This window comes from Zonotrichia leucophrys, unplaced genomic scaffold (assembly GCF_028769735.1).
Source record: "Zonotrichia leucophrys gambelii isolate GWCS_2022_RI unplaced genomic scaffold, RI_Zleu_2.0 Scaffold_40_478709, whole genome shotgun sequence".
NCBI lineage: Eukaryota > Metazoa > Chordata > Aves > Passeriformes > Passerellidae > Zonotrichia > Zonotrichia leucophrys.
Genome location: NW_026992245.1, coordinates 345,836 through 365,403, shown reverse-complemented (window position 1 = coordinate 365,403; position 19,568 = coordinate 345,836). Strand labels below are relative to the sequence as shown.

The window sequence follows — 19,568 nt, the reverse complement described above, 5'->3', positions numbered from 1 at the left end:
ACTACAAAGTTACTTTTTAAATCTAAAGATAGAAGTTAAAGAATACTCTGGAGGATGGGGAATGAAACTCTGAAATATAAATACTAAATTTCTGAATCGTGAGGTGTTACTTATCTTTCTATTACTAATGAGCCTGTGTATTACTGCACATGAACAGATCTTTCCCTTTATTTTGTTTTCCAATGTTCTCGTGAATGTACATAGCTAAGCCATGGAAGGACTGGTATTTTTGTTGAGGGGACAAGAATCTATTCCAACCAAGAGGAAAGAGAAAGGGGAGAAAATAAGATATTAAAAAAACCCTTGTAGGTCAAGATAAGGCAGTTTACTAAAGCAACAGCAAAGGTCCTGTGTGCAAGCAAAGGGAAAAAAATACAAAATATTTTATTTTCTACTTCCCATCAGTGAGTGATGTTCAGCCACTTCCCAGGAAGCAGGGCTTCAGCACGCATAGTGGTTGCTCCAGAAGGCAAACATTGGGGAATAACGAATGCCCTCCCTTATTCCTTCCCTTAGCTTTTCTATCTGAGCTGGGGGGGGATGTTGGAGAGACAGCCGTGATGCTGTGCCAGTGCTGCTCAGCAGCAGCCAAAACACTGGTGTGTTCTCAACACCTTTCTAGTTACCAATGAAAAGCTGAAATCCGGTTTAGCCAGACCCAATATGCTTTATCTCAACCCATGAGTTTTACCTTTTTTTCAGATTCTCTCCCCCATCCCACTGGAGAAGGGGGAGTAAGGGTATGGCTTCATGGAGCTTAGCTGGGTTAAACCACAATGCACTTTAAAAAACCCCAACCAATGAACAACATTTAAAATTTAACATTTCAGTTGGAATTTTCTTTGGAATATTAATTTGCAGTAAATGAGAATATCTATAATAGACAACAAAAAGGGAAGAAGATAACATACAGAAGTAGTGCTTTAAATGTGTAGTTATTACCTGTAGCACAAACTTTTTCAATATTACTGTCCTTGCTATCTTGGTTTCACTTTTTAAAAATTGTATATTATGTTATGATGATAGTTTTTAATACATTATTTTCAATATCTGCTGCCCTTTCGCTGTTTCTCTTTCTCAAAGGGGTTCTTTGTATCACTTCCTTTGTGCACTGTATTTTCCTCCTCCCTGGAATGTCTTTTACAATATCTGTTTTTCCTTATAAAGCAGCAAGAGTATATGTATATACTGAATATGCAAGTCTATCTTTGCATATATGTAAATTGGGTTTCTTCTCTCTTTGAACTGCAACAATGATGCATTGTTTAAAAGCTTTTCAATGCAACAGTTTTTTGATTTCCTTAATTCAGCTAATATTAAGGTGTCCTGGTTTAAAGGACAGGTGTCTGCCAAGGAAGGCAGAAACCTCCCTTCGAATGGAAAATATGACTCCCTTGTCACCAAATTACTATAACTTTGAAATTACGGGGCTTTCAGCCAAAGATATGGGAGAAGGAATAAAAGTTCTTTACTAGTATGTATAACAAGAGAAACAACAACAACGGCAGCAACAATAAACAAAAAAAAGTCCCAGTAACAGCCTTCTCGGCTGTCAAGCACTTCTCTGTTGGTGTAGTTATGGTCACAGCCGGCAGGGCACTGTTGACTCCCGGTGGGGCAGGGCAGGTGTGATGATTTCTCCGCAGCTGCAGGGGGCGCTGTGGCGCGAACTCAGCCGCCTCTCCTCATTGTTAATGGCAGATCAGCTGATGGGAAAGAGAGACAAGCGGCTTTCCTGTGCAAACTCACAAGAAGCAGCCGGTCTTAGTGCCATTCGGGAAGCTGAATGGATTGCAGCAGGAAACCTCGGAGCAGCAGGCTGGAACAGAAGAGGCGAGCATACCCGGGGTCGCAAACAAAGTGTAGCAAAGACTCAGAAGCCGCGGGGTGTCCGGGCGGGCACAGCGTGTCGGGTTAAAGCATAGCAAAAAGCCTTGAAACAGAGGCAGAAAACAGGGGGGCTGGGTGGGAGATTGCTCCCTTGGATAGCTCACCGGCGATGGCTGGTCCTGGGGTCGGGCCAGCCCGGCGGAGAGGGCTCCCGGCGTAGCACGCACTGCCTCTGGGCTCCCAAGCAAGCAGAGGAGCAGAGAAGCAAGCTGGCAAGCCCCAATCACAGTGCCGAAGGAAAAGTGAAAAAAAAAAACAAAACCAAAAACCATGCAAAAACCACAGTGCAATAGGATACCCAGTCAGAGGCACCGTGCCGCGTGGCTGGGGAGACTGTCACCCCACGGGAAGGAAGCAGCAGCCCCTGGTCCCCAACCCTCGAAGGATTCCGGGTTGCCTCTTACCCATCACAATACTCCCGGAGCCGGGGAGGGAGGGGAGGAGCGGCAGTGACCATTCCGGACACAAAACAAAAACAAACAAACTGGAATGGGATTAAAACTATCCCCAAGACAGATTTTTTTTTTCAGTCTAGTGGTAGAAATGCTGCACTACTACTGGTAGCAGCTACTGCACAAAGTTGATAATACAAAAGTTTCTAAATATTGATAAATGACTCGTTAGAGTTGGGAATGAAAAACCAAAACAACAAAACTTGTTTTTGTCTGACTTGTCAAGCCCTTAATTGTTGCGTGATATTTTGATATTTTGTGTGAAGTAACATGTCTTGAGCTGTCAATTTTCTTCCCTAACTGCTCGGTATTTTGAGCATTCTTCCTTTGTAACCTTCTTTGCCCTAGCCATAGCAACCACATCCCCTCCTTTTTTTTGTTAGCTAAACAAACCAGCCCCTTCTACTCTCCTCTTGGAAAACTTAGTCTTTCCCTGACCATCCTACCTAGCTGTCTGCACTTGTTCCACTCTTGGATCTGGATCTTGCCAGTTCACGTTTCTTATGTACCTGTGGAGAAGGTATCTAATTTAAATGTCTACTTTTGGAGGGATTTTTTCCCCCATTTCTACATTTAATATCTGTATAATTACTGTAGCAGTAATACCAGGAAAGAACTTGCATTATTAGTGACTGTCTCTGATGTTTACAGCTTTCCAAGGTGAACAGGAAGGGAAAGTAAACAAATTTCCCCCCCCCTTGTCTTTGTGTTACATATGGGATTTCCAATAATACTGGATAGTTATGTGACCTTAATCAGTTTTGATGCAGTTTAAGTTAGGAGAGGAGAGCTCATCGGACATGGTCTCTTGTATATACAACTTATGTGTGAAAGGTGTTCTTTAACTTCTTACCTTTAAATGAAAACTTAAGTTCTAAAAGTGTTGTTAGCTCTTGTGGGTTTGCTGTTGCAGACTCATTGTGGTAAAAGTTAGGTCCCTTTTTTTTTTTCTTTAAGAATTGCTTATTTATGGAACTAAGAAACAACTGAAATTCTTTGTGTATTGGTATTCATTTCAGGTAAAGAAGATTCAGTATCAAGTAGCATTTGAAACTGCTCTGTGTGTTTGAAGGCTGTTTTCTCCTGGATTAAAAAAACCCTAAACACAGCATATATCTATCTGCAGCAGTTTCCTTAACTGGATTTCTGCATCTGTAATGTATTATATTTTTAACAAGCAAATGTAATTTAGTGGTGGGAATGAGCCTGTGGCAGGTTCAGCAAAGGAAGTTAACTCAGTCTTGGGTGGCAGTTTTTTGTGTATTGGTTGTGTTGTCCCTTGTCACACCACACCACCCCCACTCCCACCCAAAATAATTTGGTTGTGTGTACATAGGGAAGCACTGAAAAGTTAACTTCACTGGTTCATGAAAACTTTGTGCAGGAAAAGTATTATTTCTTTTTTTTTGCTTGGAATCTGTACATATGTATTAGCAGTGGTATTATATATTGTCATTGGTGTGACATAAGAAAGAATGAGATAAAGATTATTAAGGAAATGCCAGTGATATTTTGGTTTATATGTATTGTATATGTAATTTGCAAAACTGTTGACTTGTAAAGTTAGTATAAACAAATCACTATTTCAGAATCTTAATAAACAATATAAATGCTGACAGAAGAAGTCTTACTATTTCATAAGTTAATACAGGAGTCTGTCTATTATAGGTAAATGTACCTAGAACAAGTTCCTTTAATTTATTTTGTCTTCAGAAGATGATATGCTCAATTTTTTCATTTCATTAGTATAACAATAGTGGATTGTAATGTATGGTATTTGTAAATTTTTGTTGTTTTGGAAATGCAGTTCAAATTATTGTGATGATCTTTTTTGGGGGGAGATTGGTGGTGGTTTTTGTTCTTTTGTTTGTTTTAAATAGTGTAGACTTCCTTACAATTGGGATCTTTATAGTGAGTAAAAACTAGATGAACAAATTCCTTTTCAGTAGTTGAATATAAACTATGCTGTTTTATAGGAAATAAAATAGTTCAGTGGTGACTAAACCTTTTCTTTCTGCTGAGAGGGTGAAACAGTACCTGGTAATAGTTTGACCAGAGTGCGTTTATGATAAGACCCAGATATTGGGCTTATCCCTGAGAGATGCAAGCCAATCCAGATAATTCAGTCCCTCTGGGAGACAGAGTGCCCGAATACCCAGTCAGCTCTTAGCCACTGGCCACCCTTATCAAACTTAGTGATTTTAGCTCTTTAGTGATTCTCAGCTCTCTTAGGATTTCAGCTCGAGCTTGCTTGCTAGGGCGCCTTTGGCTGGGGCAGAAGCAGACAGAGAGAGAGGAGAAGGAGAGATCCTGTCGGTTCCAGAGTGATGGTTTATTGAGGGATCTGTGAAGAGTTCCAGCAACAGCTCTTCTGTTGAATGGGCTAAACCAGCCCCTTTTTATAGGGTATAAAGGGATCCAAACTTGTCCAATAGTAAGGGTTAGGGAAAAGTTGCCTATGGGGTTACAGAGATAAGCTGTGGGGCGAGAGGCAGAAGACAGGAGCTTATTTTGCTGTCTCATCATGACTCAGCAGTTCCTACTGTTAAGTCTCTATCCTCCATGGAGCTCTCGCAAGCTCCATGGAGTCTGCTACATGTTTAATATTAAGGAGATATTTTCAGATAAATTTTGAAATACTACTGTTTTTTAAATTGTCCTGGTTTCAGCTGGAACAGAGTTTATTTCTTTTCAGTAGCTGGTACAGCACTGTGGTTTGGATTCAGTACAGAATAATGCTGATAACACACTGATGTTTTGGTTGTTGCTGAGCATTGCTTACCCCGAGTCAAGGGCTTTTCAGTGTCTCAGGCTCTGCCAGGGAGGAGCTGCACAAGAAGCTGGGAGGGAGCACAGCCAGGACAGCTGACCTGAACTGGCCAAAGGGATATTCCATACCATGGAACGTTGTGCCCAGTATATAAACTGGGGGAGTTGGCCGGAAGAGGCTGATCACTGCTCGGGAACAGGCTGGGCATTGGTCAGTGGGTTGTGAGCAACTGTATTGCATGTCACTTGTTTCTCTTGGGTTTTATTCCTCTCTCTTTTTTATCTCCCTTTTCATTAGCAGCAGTAGTAGTATATTTTACTTTATTTAAATTATTAAACTGTTCTTATCCCATGGGTTTTTGCCTTTTTCTGATTCTCTTCCCCATCCCACCTGGGGTGGGTGAGTGGTGGGAATGAGGAGCTGAATGGCACTTAACTGCTGGTTGGGGTTAAACCATGACAAAAATATACTAAGATTTTGTATTTGTCACTTTGCTTACTATTTGACATTTGCACCTGTAAATTATTCCTTTTGTTTTTGCTAACTTCTTATATGAAAAATATCTCCTCCAAAACTGGGAAGTGAATATAGTAGCTAATTGCTTAAAGTGATTATGGATTAAGTGCTGTCCACTGCATTATGAGCCAAAAAAAGTTTTGTTGCCAATTTTTGCATTGGTATTGTATAACCTGAGCAAATTGTCTTTTGATTGCCTTACGTTGCATCTTTTTTGGTGACGGACTCTACTTCTGAAACTCAGAAGCTTGCCTTTTGATTGCTTAATGCTATTTGATATTTAAATTCTACATTGTTCCACCCACTTTTGACAAAATTTGCTTACTATGCATTTGAGATTATAGTCTTTCATTTATGTTATTGAATTTAAAATTATTTTAAGTAAACTGAGTTTTAATTTGGTTTTGTGTTTTGGTTTGGTTTTTTTGCTTTTTTAGTGCTTGGGAGATGGGAAGTAATGATAGCTGGCACCTGAACTAAAATATCTGTGTAGTCGCTACCATCCCAGAATTTCAGGATGAATGGGGATATGCCTCATGTTCCCATCACTACTCTTGCAGGGATTGCTAGTCTTACAGACCGTAAGTACTCTTTTTTTTTTCTGTCTTTGCTATGTTCCCTTCTACCTCTTCACTTAATATACCCGCATTTTAAAAGTACTAAGAATAGTTTTATTTTTAAAGTTCTTAAAAGTAAATCTGTTCAAAATCAGATTTGGTATTAAAACATTTCTTGTCCTTGCTAGAATTTTAAAAATATATTCAAACAAAATATGCTAATTGAAACATGTGGGTTAAAAAAAGCACCTCTAAGTAAACCCAAAACAAAAAAAATATAGGAATTAGTTCTTTGGAATATCATTCGGTAACATAACTGGGAACCCCACAAATAAAGAAAAACATATAAATGATGAAATACTTCTCTAAAATATACATATCATCTTCACTGGAGAGATATATGATTAGACTGATGTTCAGATAGAGAGCTGTGGAATGTTCTGAATATACTTGAAACCTAATTCCTTAGTTTTGGACAAAGTACAAAAAAGTTGCTCTAATTAACAAGTGCAAAGAGTGGCTGCTAGAATGGAAATAAGCAGCTGAACCTATGAGCCTTGTTTCTTGGCTGTGAGTAGATGAGGTGAGTGTACTGTCTTTAAATATGTCAGGAAGACAAAATGCAAGGAAAGAAAAAGAACTATTTAAATTAAAAGCTGATGCTGGCACAAAACCAAATGGTTATAATCTGACCAAAAATAAATTTCTAGTGGAAACTTAGAGGAGATTTATCATTACTATAATGAAGTCCTACAACAGCCATTTCAATATGAGAAATTGGGACAAAGATGCATATTTTTTTATAAAGCATAAGCAAGAGTTTATAGCTCAGTTGTCTGTGTGAGGATAACTGGACTCAGTGATCCAAGTGCTTATTCTGAGCTCTTGTTTTATTATTATGCTGTTGAAATTTGAAGACTTTTCAAGAGATACTGAAAGTATATACCCAGCAATTGAATTTAATTGCCTATAGTAAAAAAAAGCAAATGTATTCAATGGGGGAAAAAACACTTTATGTCTTTCTGATATTCTGAATTATTAAACTGGAAGATGCTGCTTATGTATTTATATGTGTATATATGTACCATTATGTGTGTATAATAATGGTCCATCAGGATGCAAATCATAAGTTTCTGGGCTATGGACAGTTTTCCAGCACTAATTATTTGCAGGTATGGTTCTCAAGGCAAAATACTTAACTAGTAGAAGTCACTGGCCAGACTTCTGATGCAAGAGTTTCTTAAAACAGTGATTACCTGTGGTGGGATCAGCCCTTGTGTTAGGTGTGTTTGCTTCCTTCTCTGTCATATTTCTCTGATGTTCAGAAAGTCAGGGGTGCATGAAAGAGAAAGGCATGTCACTGCTTCACCTTATTTCTCTCTGTGTAAAAAGAGGGTACTGGAATTGACAAGTCCTGTTGCCCTAAAGACATGGAGGACTTGATGAGTAGAGGCAGTAGAGTAGGCTCAATTAACTAGCTGAATTTATACTGTTTTAATAAATGTTTCGCTGATCTTGCTAATTTTTCCAAGTTTCAAGGCACATTCAAGGTAATTAATGCAAGTGATGTAGTTGTCAGATTTTCTTTCGTAATCATGAGGGAGTAAGAAGGTGTCCATCTTTGTATGCTTGTGTTTCATGAAATAATTCTGAACTCCTTTCTATTTTCTGATAACAGTTTTGAACCAGCTGCCTCTTCCATCACCTTTACCTGCTACCACAACAAAAAGCCTGCTTTTCAATGGACGGATAGCTGAAGAGGTGAACTGCCTTTTGGCTTGCAGGGATGAAAACTTGGTTTCACAGCTCATCCACAGTCTCAATCAGGTGTCAACAGATCACATGTATGTATTTTGAGCTTCAGCTATATCAGATCACCATCCTTATTACTTTAAACTGAACTGAATTGAGAAGGGTGTTAGTATGTGAAAATTAGAAGGTGCAGGTGTTTTATTAGGCTAACTTAGCAGATTACTGCAGTATAAGAATTAATTGTTTCTGTTGGAATGCTAGTAGTTGTCTGACAGCCCTTATGCATAACTATTTTTTTAATAGGTATGCTGCTTGTTCTATTCTTGCTAGTTAGGAGTGCAAACTTTGTGGTATCAATTGTGCAAAAGTCATTTGTGTCCCACTTTCGTTATTTATGTGCACTGACAAATTTTATACCCAGTATTACAGAAAAAGATACTTTTTTGAGACACCCATGCAAGATCTATGTCAGTTCTGATTAGATATTGAACTTAAAATATTTAAGAATTGAACCAGCAAGTATTTTGGTATTTTCATTTTTCAGTTAGGCTCTTTAAATTGTCTTATGTGTACAGCCCTTTTTCCTACATGTTCCAATCTGTTATTTTGATCAAATGAAAGTAGCTCTTCAAAGTCATCAATGCAAAGAAAAAGTGAAAATATGGATACATTTACATAAAATTTTTGAAGGTTCAAAGGGAATCCTGTGATGTCAATTTCGCCTTCTAAAATAAAAGATTTTCAAAATGGTTGGCTGCAATGTAAATGTCATACATTTATGCTTATCTTATTTTCACTTCTACAGTAGTACTTTCTGGATGTTATGACAAAGCATTCTTTTATGGAGAAGATCACAATACAGAAATGGACATGAGAAGTGTTATAATAGTCTGAAACTGAGAGCCATGTATATATAAGTGCTTATTAGCAGAAAATAATTTTGAAGACTAGTAGGAATGCCTTTTCTACCATTCCTTTAGCATGAGAGGAAAAAAGTAGATTTAGAGAACAGTGGTGCAGTGCAGATTTGGTGGGGGCTTTTTCTGTATTTTAACAGTAAAATGCTGTTGTTTGGTTTGGTTTTGATTGGTTGTGGTTGTTTGGGTTTTTTTACTTGACTCATGGTTTCTTATAATTTGGAAATGCATTTGCCTCTTTATTTGCTTACTTCCACAATTCCAGAGAATTGAAAGATAACCTCGGCAGTGATGATCCGGAGGGAGATATACCAGTCTTGCTGCAGGCTGTCCTGGCAAGGAATCCTAATGTTTTCAGGGAGAAAAGCATGCAAAACAGATATGGGGTGCAAAGCGGTAAGGATTTTTGATTGATGATTGATTGTTTTTTATGTTGTTCTGTAAGTTTAGGGGGCTGATACTAACCACAAATATGTAGGGAGCACAACTGTGATATTTATGCCTTATCTTGTATTTGATAATGATAAAAATCTAGGTGTCATGACATCTTCTAAGAGTGATTGTATTAAAATAAGCACAGAAATATACTCTACTAGGTGTTTTTGTAAAAAATAATGTTGAATTTCTCTACTAAGTTTAATTTCTAGGATGAGTTATTGGGTTTTATTTTTAAGTAATTTTATTTGAATTTCTTTATAGGTAGGTTTATTTATTTTTTTTTTAGTAAATTGAAGTTGGGAAAAAAGGCCTTGCTCTGTATTGAAAAACTGTACAATTAAACTATATCACTGTAGTGGTAGTTTTTGATAGTCCTGAGGTAAAGAATAAGGTTGAACGAACCATATGTAACATCTCCTCCTTACCATTCCTCTTCTCAGCAATTTGTCATGCCCTACAGATTTTACTGTTTCGATAACTAATTCTTTTCTGAGGTTTAGTGAGATATACTGATGGATAGCAAAGATAGAAAAGGGGAGAGACCAAGCACAGGATTTATTGGACAGATTCTACTTGTAGATCTGGAGACTTCTTCATTTGCACCTGAAATATATTCTTAAATACCTAACTATGAAATGAGTAGGGGGGGTTTCAGAGTTTGCACCATGTGAGGATAAAGCTTCGCTAGCATTGTAGAAATATAAATAGAAGTGTTACTGGAGTCCACAGGGAACAGAAAGTGTTAGGGCATTTTTGGAGGGGGAAAAAAAAAATTAGATTATTAAGTTAATTCACCTAGGCTAATGAGTAAAAAGCAATACAACATTTGAAAAGAAGTTGCTAAGGACAGAACACATAATGTTCCTTGAAAGAATGCAAAAATTTCCATGAATGAAAATGTGGAAGGCAGTGCTAAATATTTAGTAGGTCATTGATACATATATCCTGAAACTTCAACTATGAAAAGAGTCTCCAGGTTCTGGGTTTGGAGGTAGCTGTTGCAGAGTATAATTTTTCCAGTTGCTGGAAGAGTTGTGACTGTCCTGACAGTTTTTGCACAGTGGTTCCACAAAAAACATATACTTGTCTTGGTTTTGGTTTGGATAGAGTTCATTTTTTTTCTTAATAGCTGGTACAATGGTGTGATTTTTTTGATCTAGTATGAGAATAATGGTGATAACACACATTTTGCCACCAGTTTTGTAGAGTAAAATAATTATTTACCAGTGCAAAAGGGAGGCATTATTTATGAAATTATTTGTTCCAGCAGAGGCTTTTGAAAGAAAGAAGATAAAGCAAGTTAGTTTCTTTCTAATTTTTGCTAATTCTGTGCTTCAGAGGGGGAAACACTTTTGCTGCTTGATTCGATAGATTAAGAATAATCCTTATTGAAATAAAACCACCTATCTTTAGTTAATGTGTTTTTGCCTATGCTTGAAGGGAGGTACTAGTACAGAATTAAAAAACAATTGAACATAAAACTTAAAAGAATAGTCAATGCCATTTTAATAAAGTTAACCAAATGCTTTCAGAGAACCAAAAGAGATCATACTTTAAATCTTCCTTGAATATTTAATTTTATTTTACATAATTCTGAATACTTGTACCAGTGCAAACATTGAAATGTAAGTGTAAAATTGGAACCATTGAAAGAAAAGGGGAAGAGGAGAAAAGTATAGCTGTACACAAAGTTTTTTGAGAGGAAGAAGGCTCTGTAATGAATGTTTGGAAAAGCTAGATGAAGTGCCATATTTTTTTTTAAATTTATTCATTTCTATGCCATACTCTTACCTGGAAATAGGAGGATCTTTAAGCTAGATGTTGGCAAATGGTGGCAGTCATGTTAGCTGTTAGTACATCCCATTCAGATCTCCTAGGCCAAAGGAGGGTATACTGATGTGTTCTGGCAGCAAAGGTTGGGTTTTCTTCTGCTTTCTGAACATATTTTGTAATCTCTGTGAAGTCATGATTTGTAGAACACTTGAGAGTTTGGTAGAGATCTTATGTAATGCATTTTGCCAACCATAAGAATGAAATTTATGTTCTTTTCTAGTATTTCAAATTCATCTTTTCTGTTTTCCTTACTGTCTTCTTTCTGAATATTGTCCTTTTGCCTTCTGTTGAGTCCAGCATGTGGTGAAGTCAGTGCTGGGTACTGTGATCCAGTATTTGTAATGCCCAGAACTGAGAAGAAGGCACTGGGACCCTGTGTCAATTTACTCTGCCTGGAGGGGGCCTCTACACCATGATCCCTTCAGCATCAGTTCCAGCATTTGTATGGACAAACTGAATTTAAATTCATTTCTTTCAGCCTTCTTTTCTAATGCAAGATCAAAAAGATCACCTGGCTACAGAATTACATTAAACGTGGCATAAAATTCTTGGTTCAGTACAATTTGTCAGGAAAAAAAGGCCTCTTCAGAAACCTAAATATTAGGTGTTGAATACATGTGAATATAAGGTAAAGCACAAGCAGAATTCTGTGCTGTTTTTTCCAGTCATATTGATTTGTAGCTCAACACTAAGTTTAGACCAAGAATTGGTTTTAGTTATGATTAACAAATAAGTGCAAGGAAGATGTATTATCTGAATACTTGTTTTGTATCCTGGATGCACCACCTTCCCCCTCCCCCCCCCCCCAAATTGCTGGCATATTTTGTTTCAGGTAAAGTAGCAGAAGTATTCAAACCATTCAAACCTTTATTCCATGTATTTTGATAATAGCCAGCCCCACTGCTGAAACAGGGTTCATACAGATAAGATTTTTAATTAGAGTTTTCAGACTCTTTTCTATTACTAGGTTGTCTGAACGGACTGCATCACATCACTGTGCAGCATCAGTACAGGGACAACATGTTAATTTTATTTTAGACCTTTTTAATCAAATGAAAGAGAAAGTTCTGGGTGCTATCATAATTATTTATTTAAAATTAGGCTATTATTTAATTTCAGTTTTCATAATATTTTTTTCTCTTCTCAACACTGGCTTTGTCTTTCAGCAGATATCTATTAGATCAGCTAAAATACCATATTGCAATAGGTTAGTCTTCATAGCATAGCTTAGGATGTAGAAAGGACTTAAAATTCACTTTATTTACTTGTGCATTTTTGAGGATTAAAATCTTATGCATCTTTCCCTAAGCATCAGTTGCTTTCATTTTTTTTCCATCTATAGAAGAATTAAAATGCACATTTTAATGCATAAAAGGGAAAAACTTTGTAGACATATGCTTTCAATAAGAGTGTATATTTAACTTAAAAATTGCCTGTTGGTGAGCAATCCTTGCTTAAGCATGCATGATGCTGTAATACTGTTTAATCATACAATACCTTTTCTGTGATCTGGAGCTGTGTTTTTATATTCTTTGGCAGTAGGAATGCTAAAATGGATTTACGCATATCCCTTTTTTCTGAGCCAAAAAAATTACATTCAAGACTGGGAGTATATGTTAAGAATACAAAGCTGGCCAATACCCCCAAGCGCTGTGCAGCCTTTCAGAAGAACCGCAACAGGTTGGAGAGTTGGGAGAGAAGAACTGTCTGAAATTCAACAAAAGCAAATGCAGAGTTCTGCACCTGGGGAAGAACAACCTCAGGCACCAGTACAGGCTAGGGGTGACCTGAGGCTCCTGATGGACAAGTGTGTGCCCTTCTGACGAAGAAGGCCAATGGAATCCTGGGATGCATTAGAAAGATCATTGGCAGCAGGTCAGGGAGGTGATCCTACCCCTCTCCACACCTGCAATGCTGTGTCCATTTCTGAGCTCCTCAGAACAGGAGAGACGTGGAGTTCCTGGAGTGGGTCCAGCAGAGGCTGTGAGGATGATTAAGGGACTGGAGCACCTCTCTTATGAGGAAAGGCAGAGGGAGTTGAGGCTGTTCAGCCTCAAGAGGAGTCATCTGTCAGGGGACCTTATCAATGTCTGTCAGTGTCTGCAGGGAAGGGTCAGAGAATGGACCAGGCTCAGCTCAGTGGGGCCCAGCAATGGGACAAGAGGAACGGGCAGGAACTGATGCCCAGGAGGTTCCACCTGAACTTGAGGAAGAACTTCTCTGTGCAGTGACCGAGCACTGGAACAGATTGCCCAGAAAGGCTGTGGAGTCTCCCTCACTGGAGATATTCCAGATCCATCTGGACACAATCTTGTGACATGTGTTTTGGGATGACTCTGAGCAGGGAGGCGGGACCACATTACCCACTGTGATCCCTTCCAACTTGACCCATATCCTGTGATTGTGTGAATGTTATTACTAGGATGATGTTTTCTCAAAACTGAGCATTACTGTTGGAGAATTTTGCTCAGACGTGGCTTGAAGGAAAAAAGGCCATGAAAATATACAGCTGGTGGAAAAGTAAAAGGCAGTTGTAAGCAGCAGTTCCCAAGCCTGTTTCTGTAAATAATAAGGTTCTCAGGCACAGTTCCATAAACAGCAGAGTTCTCAGGCCGTTTTTTCATAACAGGTAAACATTCTGTCCTTGGCTGTTTTGGGAAAGCAAAAGAGACAAACATGGAGGCCTTGAGAACCTTTCATATCAGGGTGAGAACACAAATCTTGGTTTCAATAACAAACCACAGGTACTGAAAACAAAAGGAGGGGTTGGTGTGTAATCTGTGGCCAATGATGAGCTCGGGTTTTGTAATATGTATGGGCTTGATTGACACCACTATAAAAGTGTGTAAGTGGGATCAATAAATCGGAGTTCGATGCTGATCAAAGGATGGGTCGTCTCCCTTTGCTTTCTACACATTACCAACAATCAAAATTAAAGTTGCATTTAAAAGAAATTCTTAAGTATTTTAAGGTATGGAAATGCACAGTGGAGCCATATATCTGCTGCTTAGTGATATGAACAACAGTGTAAAAAATGTACAAGAAGATAGATATTTTAGTGTTAATGACCACAGACTAATTTCAACTCCTTTTTAAACTAAATGTTTGGGCTTATTTTTACTACTTTCTCATTACATCATTATTAGACAGACTTGTTATCTGTCTGAAAACTTTAGAGACTGTCGTGGTAGGGGATTTTTTTGTTTGGTTGGTTGTCGTTGTTGCTTGGGGGGTTTTATTGGGGCAAGGGGAGGGGGGATGGGCACTGTGGACTTAGGGTGTTTTGTTTGGTTGTTTTTTTTGAAGTTATTTAGATTGTCTCCCCTTACAGGGATAAAGAGGTGGGAACTGCCTGTCTCAGAATAAGTTTTAGGTTTTTAAATGGCATTAAAATGTATTACTTTTTATATTTTCTGTCATACTTTTTTAAACCAAAAGTGTGTTTTAAATTTGCAGAGGAGAAAAGAGATATTTTTCAAGTATTTTAAAAGTGCAATCTTTGTTTTAGGCATAAAATGAAACTTCTGCATAGTTCATGCTCATACTGGCACGTTCTGTGAGCTTTCTGTACATCAGTGTTAAGGGTCATTAGTTTGACTAACTACTACCTAGCTGTGGTGAGAGTGGCTGTGAGAGGTGAGTGGGCAGTGAGCATGCCAGATGCTGCCTCCAGCACCTCGGGAGTTTCTTCCTCACTTGCCTCTGTGCAAGGCAACCAATGTTCATTTAATCAAATTTTGCAGGAGTTGAGGAGTCCACTTCTGCTACTCTGGGCAATGAAATGTCCTCTGTACTAAAGTATGGAGGTCTCTTATTTTATTTATTTATTTATTTATTTATTTTCCAGCACAATATGAGAATTTCACTCCTGCTCTGGGCTAGTTTATCTGGGCTAATATACTTGGAATGCAGCACTTCATACCTACCAGGACGTAGTAATGGCTTAATTCCATCACTTCTCTGTTGGGGAGAGGGGAAGAGAAAAGAGGATGACAAGGAAGATTTCTGAAACTAGCTTTGCTTGCGTGCATATTGCAGTAATTGAAATCAGTGATAGTAATACAAAGATTGATGACTCCCAAACACTCTGGATTAGTCAGTCGTCTATCTAAACTTAGGTTTAAATATTTGCATTGCTGATGTGCTTTTTACCCATGGCTTTGGATCACTTGCTGTGGCTTCCCAAGCTGCAGCGTTGTCCTGGTTTGGAATGGGAGGAAATTCAGGGAAGTGATGTAAAGCTTTTTGTGTAACTGACAGTCTGTTGAACCACTGAGAAGCTGGACACGCCTCTGTGAAACACGCATGTTAAAGACGAAAAAACCCGGGAACTCTCTCATTTTCTTTCCGGTCGGTGAGAAGGTGGCGGCCCCGACCGCCCCGTCTTGGCCAGGCCGGGCCGGGCGGTCCTGCCGCGGGCCGGGCCCCTTCACCTCTCCCCGGGCCGCCCGCCGGCCCCCCCCATCGGGTCGGGTCGGGCCGGGCCCCAGCAGCGGCCGGGCAGGAAGGCGGGGAGGCTGCCGAGCCCAGGCCGGAGCAGGGCTGGCCGTGGCTGTGAAGATCTTATGATCAAATCCCCTTCCCCCAGCGCGGCTGAGACCTGAGACCCCTGCAGCCTGTGCAGAAAAGCAATGACCAACCATGAGGCCGATCCTGACACAGCCCAGCCGCAGCTCTCTCCACAAGTTACCGGCGGGTCAGGTAGGCCCTAGACGGGATGTTAACCCTTTCAGTGCTTCAAGCCTCCCTCGAGTGAGAGAAAGGAACAAGATGCAAGCAAGTAAAGGAACAGCATGAAGACATAGAAGTCAGTGAGGAAGAAGTTAAGTCCCAGATGGGAGGGAGGAGGAGACGCCTTGTTTTTGGAGCTGAAATCCTCTTGTAAGCTATGGAGAAAGAACTCTTTTTCCTTATAACGCATGAAACTATGGGGAGATGCAAGTGTTCAAATTGATATCGAGCAAAGGCCTCCATGCTAAGATAAGCAGATGTTGAAATGGCTGTGATCCCATGAGAAGTTTGAACAGAGGAAGAGAGAAGAGTAGTCCTGTGCTTCCAGGAGAAGAAGATCTCTGTTCCCAGGGATGAAGATGATTTTAGAAATAGACAATAAGGAGAACTTTTGCCTTTGAACAGCTCATCTTTAGAACAATACCCCATAAGTAGATGTGGCCCATTGACAAGCTGTGGGAAGGCTTGTGGAAATGGGAAAGACTTCATGATGGCAGGATTCCCTGGGTGGCTGCTGTGCGTGACAAATTGAGAGCCACGAGAGAACTGTTTCCTTTCCTCTTGTGGAGAAGTCTCTATAACCTTAACAAGAGGGACTTCTCTCCCTCAGTGAACTGAAGAAAGACTATTTTAGAGGTGGTAAACTGACTGGAAATCTTGGGTGTGGTTTCTTTACATTGTCTGTAGGAAAGAAAAGGTTGTGAGGGGAAGAGAAGTGTTGTGAAAGGTTTGTTTTAATTCTTACTACTTTTTTCCTTCTAGTTACTTTTAATAAAATTTTCTTTATACCCTCTTAAAGTTTTGAGCCTTCTTTGCCATTCTCCTAATCCTGTCTCACAGCAGGAAATGAGTGTATTGGTGACTGGCCAGCACCAAACCTACCACATTCTTTAGTGCATTGGCTGGAAAAATTTCAAATTGGGGAAATCTTGAATTGGCGCACATAAACCACAACACGAAATTGGTCTTTCTGCCCGGTTTTGAACTGAAACCACAAGTGTGTATGTGAATTCTGATGCTGTTTTAGCTACAAGACATTAAATTCTATCATTAAAATCACCTGGTTCAAAGTCATATAAGTTCTTGTGTACCTGTACCATTTCAATTTCCAGTGTTATGTGGTGGTTAGAAATTCTTTATATCTGTATGGAAGAGAGAAAACTAAAAAGATTCATTTAAATTCTCCCTAATAAAGATGCAAGTTAGTTCCAGGGCCATTGGTACTTGTGGCTTGCCATCTAGTACAACTCCTGAATTTTCAAAGTATGGCTGTGGCAATCTACAGGCTGCTGGAGACTACAGATGGGATACTGGTGGTTCTTTGCAACTGAAAATATTTCAGCACCTTCTTTGATAACATTCCTTTTAAGTGTGGTGGAGCTGGAATTGAAAGCTGTTGTCCCTGGCTAGAAAGGAACCACTAGGGAATTAGGGGAGTGGGGAGAATATCTTGCACCACTCAGCCTGAGGTGATTGTTTGTTGTACTTGATCTAAAAATGGGAGATAAGTTTTCTGTGTTCTGAGTTGTTGTGAAGTTTCCAAATCTTATTGGCACATTGAGTACTCCACACACAAGTCTGGGGTGTGGAGTATGTGGCCTGTTATAAAATGTTACTATTTACTAGCTAAGGACCAGAGGGGGGAACTGCCGTTGACATTTATTGTTGATTTAATACTCCTTTAGGGAACATGCTTTTTATGTCATGGTGTAAATGGACATCTTACATGAAATCAATCTTTTAAAAATGTTTTCTAACAGTTGTAGACAGAAGATGTTAATGTTTGTAAAGTTTGTAATCTCTTTGTATATAATAATTTCTGAAATGAGAGACTTCATTGATTAAAAAGGAAATGCATGTAAAGTAATGCTGCTATCTTCTTAATAGGGATGATGATGTCGCAGTTTAATATTTCTCAGAACTCCATGAGAGGTAGTCCTGCATCTTCTAATTATCAACAAACTACTATCTCACATAGCCCTTCCAGGTAACATTCTCTTTTAAATGGGGTGGGATGGGCAGCAAACTGCAAATTCTATCTACAGTGACAGTCAATTCTTTTTGCAAGTATGTGAATGGAAGGTGATCAGTGTCAGGATATATTTTGCATTTGTCTGACAGCAGGGTGAGTTTCTTCAGCTGGAAAAGCAACATGGTTTTGCTAGTGAGTAATCTTTGTATTCTGATTAGTCAGAATTCCCTGCTGTCCCTCCCTCACATAATTTTGGCAAACTTTCTTTCCCGCTAAAATAATACCCCTGCCTCCTGACACCGCTACAGCTATTTTCTACCTGTGGCAGGAGAATTGGAGAGAAGAGGCTATGTGTTCCAGCATGTATAACATTACCAGTGTGACAGAAGGGTGGAAAAGAAGGCTTGTAAAAACATGGAATACTGTTGTAACAGTTATACAAAAGGCTGCTCAGAGGAGGATAGGTCCAGTAATTTGGCCAGTCTTCCATCAGCTTTCTCATCAACTTTCGGGTTCTTTTTCAAACTTTGAGTGTCAGCAAGTAGCATGTACCTATAGAATCATTTAGGTTGGAAAAGACCTCTAAGATCATCAAGTCCAACCGTTAACCTAACACTGTCAGGTCCTCTACTAAACCGTGTCCCTAAGTGACACATGTACACACATTTTAAATACCTCCAGGTTGGTGACTTAATCACTTCACTGGGCAGTGTGAGCCAGTGCTTGACAAACCTTTTGGTAAAGAAATTTTTCCTGATCTATAATCTAAACCTCCCCTAGAATAACTTGAGGCCATTTCCTCTTGCTGTGTTGCTTGCTACCTCCTTTCAATGATAGTGTCCCCTGAGCCTTCTTTTCTCCAGACTAAACACCCCCAGCTCCCTTTGTCTTCTAAAAGAAATAAGAAATTTGTATAAATTTCCTTTTCCAACTTTTTCAAACTTCTTCATTTTATTTTTTAGCCGGTTTGTGCCACCACAAACAAGCTCTGGTAACAGGTTTTTGGCACAACAGAACAGTCCAGTGCCTAGTCCATATGCTCCTCAAAGTCCTGCAGGATACATGCCATATTCACATCCTCCAAGTTACACACCACATCCTCAGATGCAGCAAGGTAAGTCTTTGATATTTATTTTATTCTCCTATCTTAAGTCAGCTTTACCTTCATGTGTGTGTTTCACAGCTCTCTAATTTCTTTGAAGGAGTCACATGCTTAATGCAAATCTTGGAGTTGGTAGAGAATTTTTTGGGTATGCTTAACCTTGGCTTTCCTGACTGTACAGTGGTAGTATTTATTTTATTTCAAAACATCCCAGAAGGATCATCAAGTCCAACTCTTAAGTGAATGGCCCATATAGGGATTGAACCAGTGACCTTGGTGTTAATGCTTCTCCTCTATGTACACTGATTTTGCATAGTTGTCACATATACATGATAATAGAAAAATTTAAAAAACCCTAAAACTTTTTGTTAGCTATGGCAATTGTTTATCTGTACTTGCGAAAACATATTTTTTGCCAGTGTAATGTAAATTTTCCTGCCAGCTTATTTAACCGTACCAAACCTTTGCAGTGTAGGCTAGGCTAAGTTGGCTAGAATTATACTCAAGGTATGCAGTAACTGGCAAAGATGACCTTCAGAATTAATGGATGTCTTTGTTTTTCCCTTTTCTCAAAGCAATCTTGAACAACATGAACACTGTTAAGTATCTAGGCATTATCCTTTCTTGGAAGTAGAATT

The 19,568-nt window shown here is 39.1% G+C and overlaps 1 protein-coding gene across 4 annotated transcripts in view; it reads left to right on the top strand.

The window, feature by feature from the left end:
- LOC135460415 (nipped-B-like protein) overlaps window positions 1-19,568 on the top strand; it is a 169,560-nt gene that overhangs the window by 19,488 nt on the left and 130,504 nt on the right. For 3 of the 4 annotated variants that reach the window (XM_064737228.1, XM_064737225.1, XM_064737226.1), the window contains exons 2-6: window positions 6,066-6,209; window positions 7,864-8,029; window positions 9,120-9,250; window positions 17,744-17,843; window positions 18,791-18,942. In XM_064737228.1, coding sequence (XP_064593298.1) covers window positions 6,146-6,209; window positions 7,864-8,029; window positions 9,120-9,250; window positions 17,744-17,843; window positions 18,791-18,942 — 613 coding nt within the window. In that variant the 5' untranslated portion in view covers window positions 6,066-6,145. Of the gene's footprint in view, window positions 1-6,065; window positions 6,210-7,863; window positions 8,030-9,119; window positions 9,251-15,502; window positions 16,584-17,743; window positions 17,844-18,790; window positions 18,943-19,568 lie in introns of those variants that run through there. The other variant, XM_064737227.1, reaches the window with a different exon arrangement.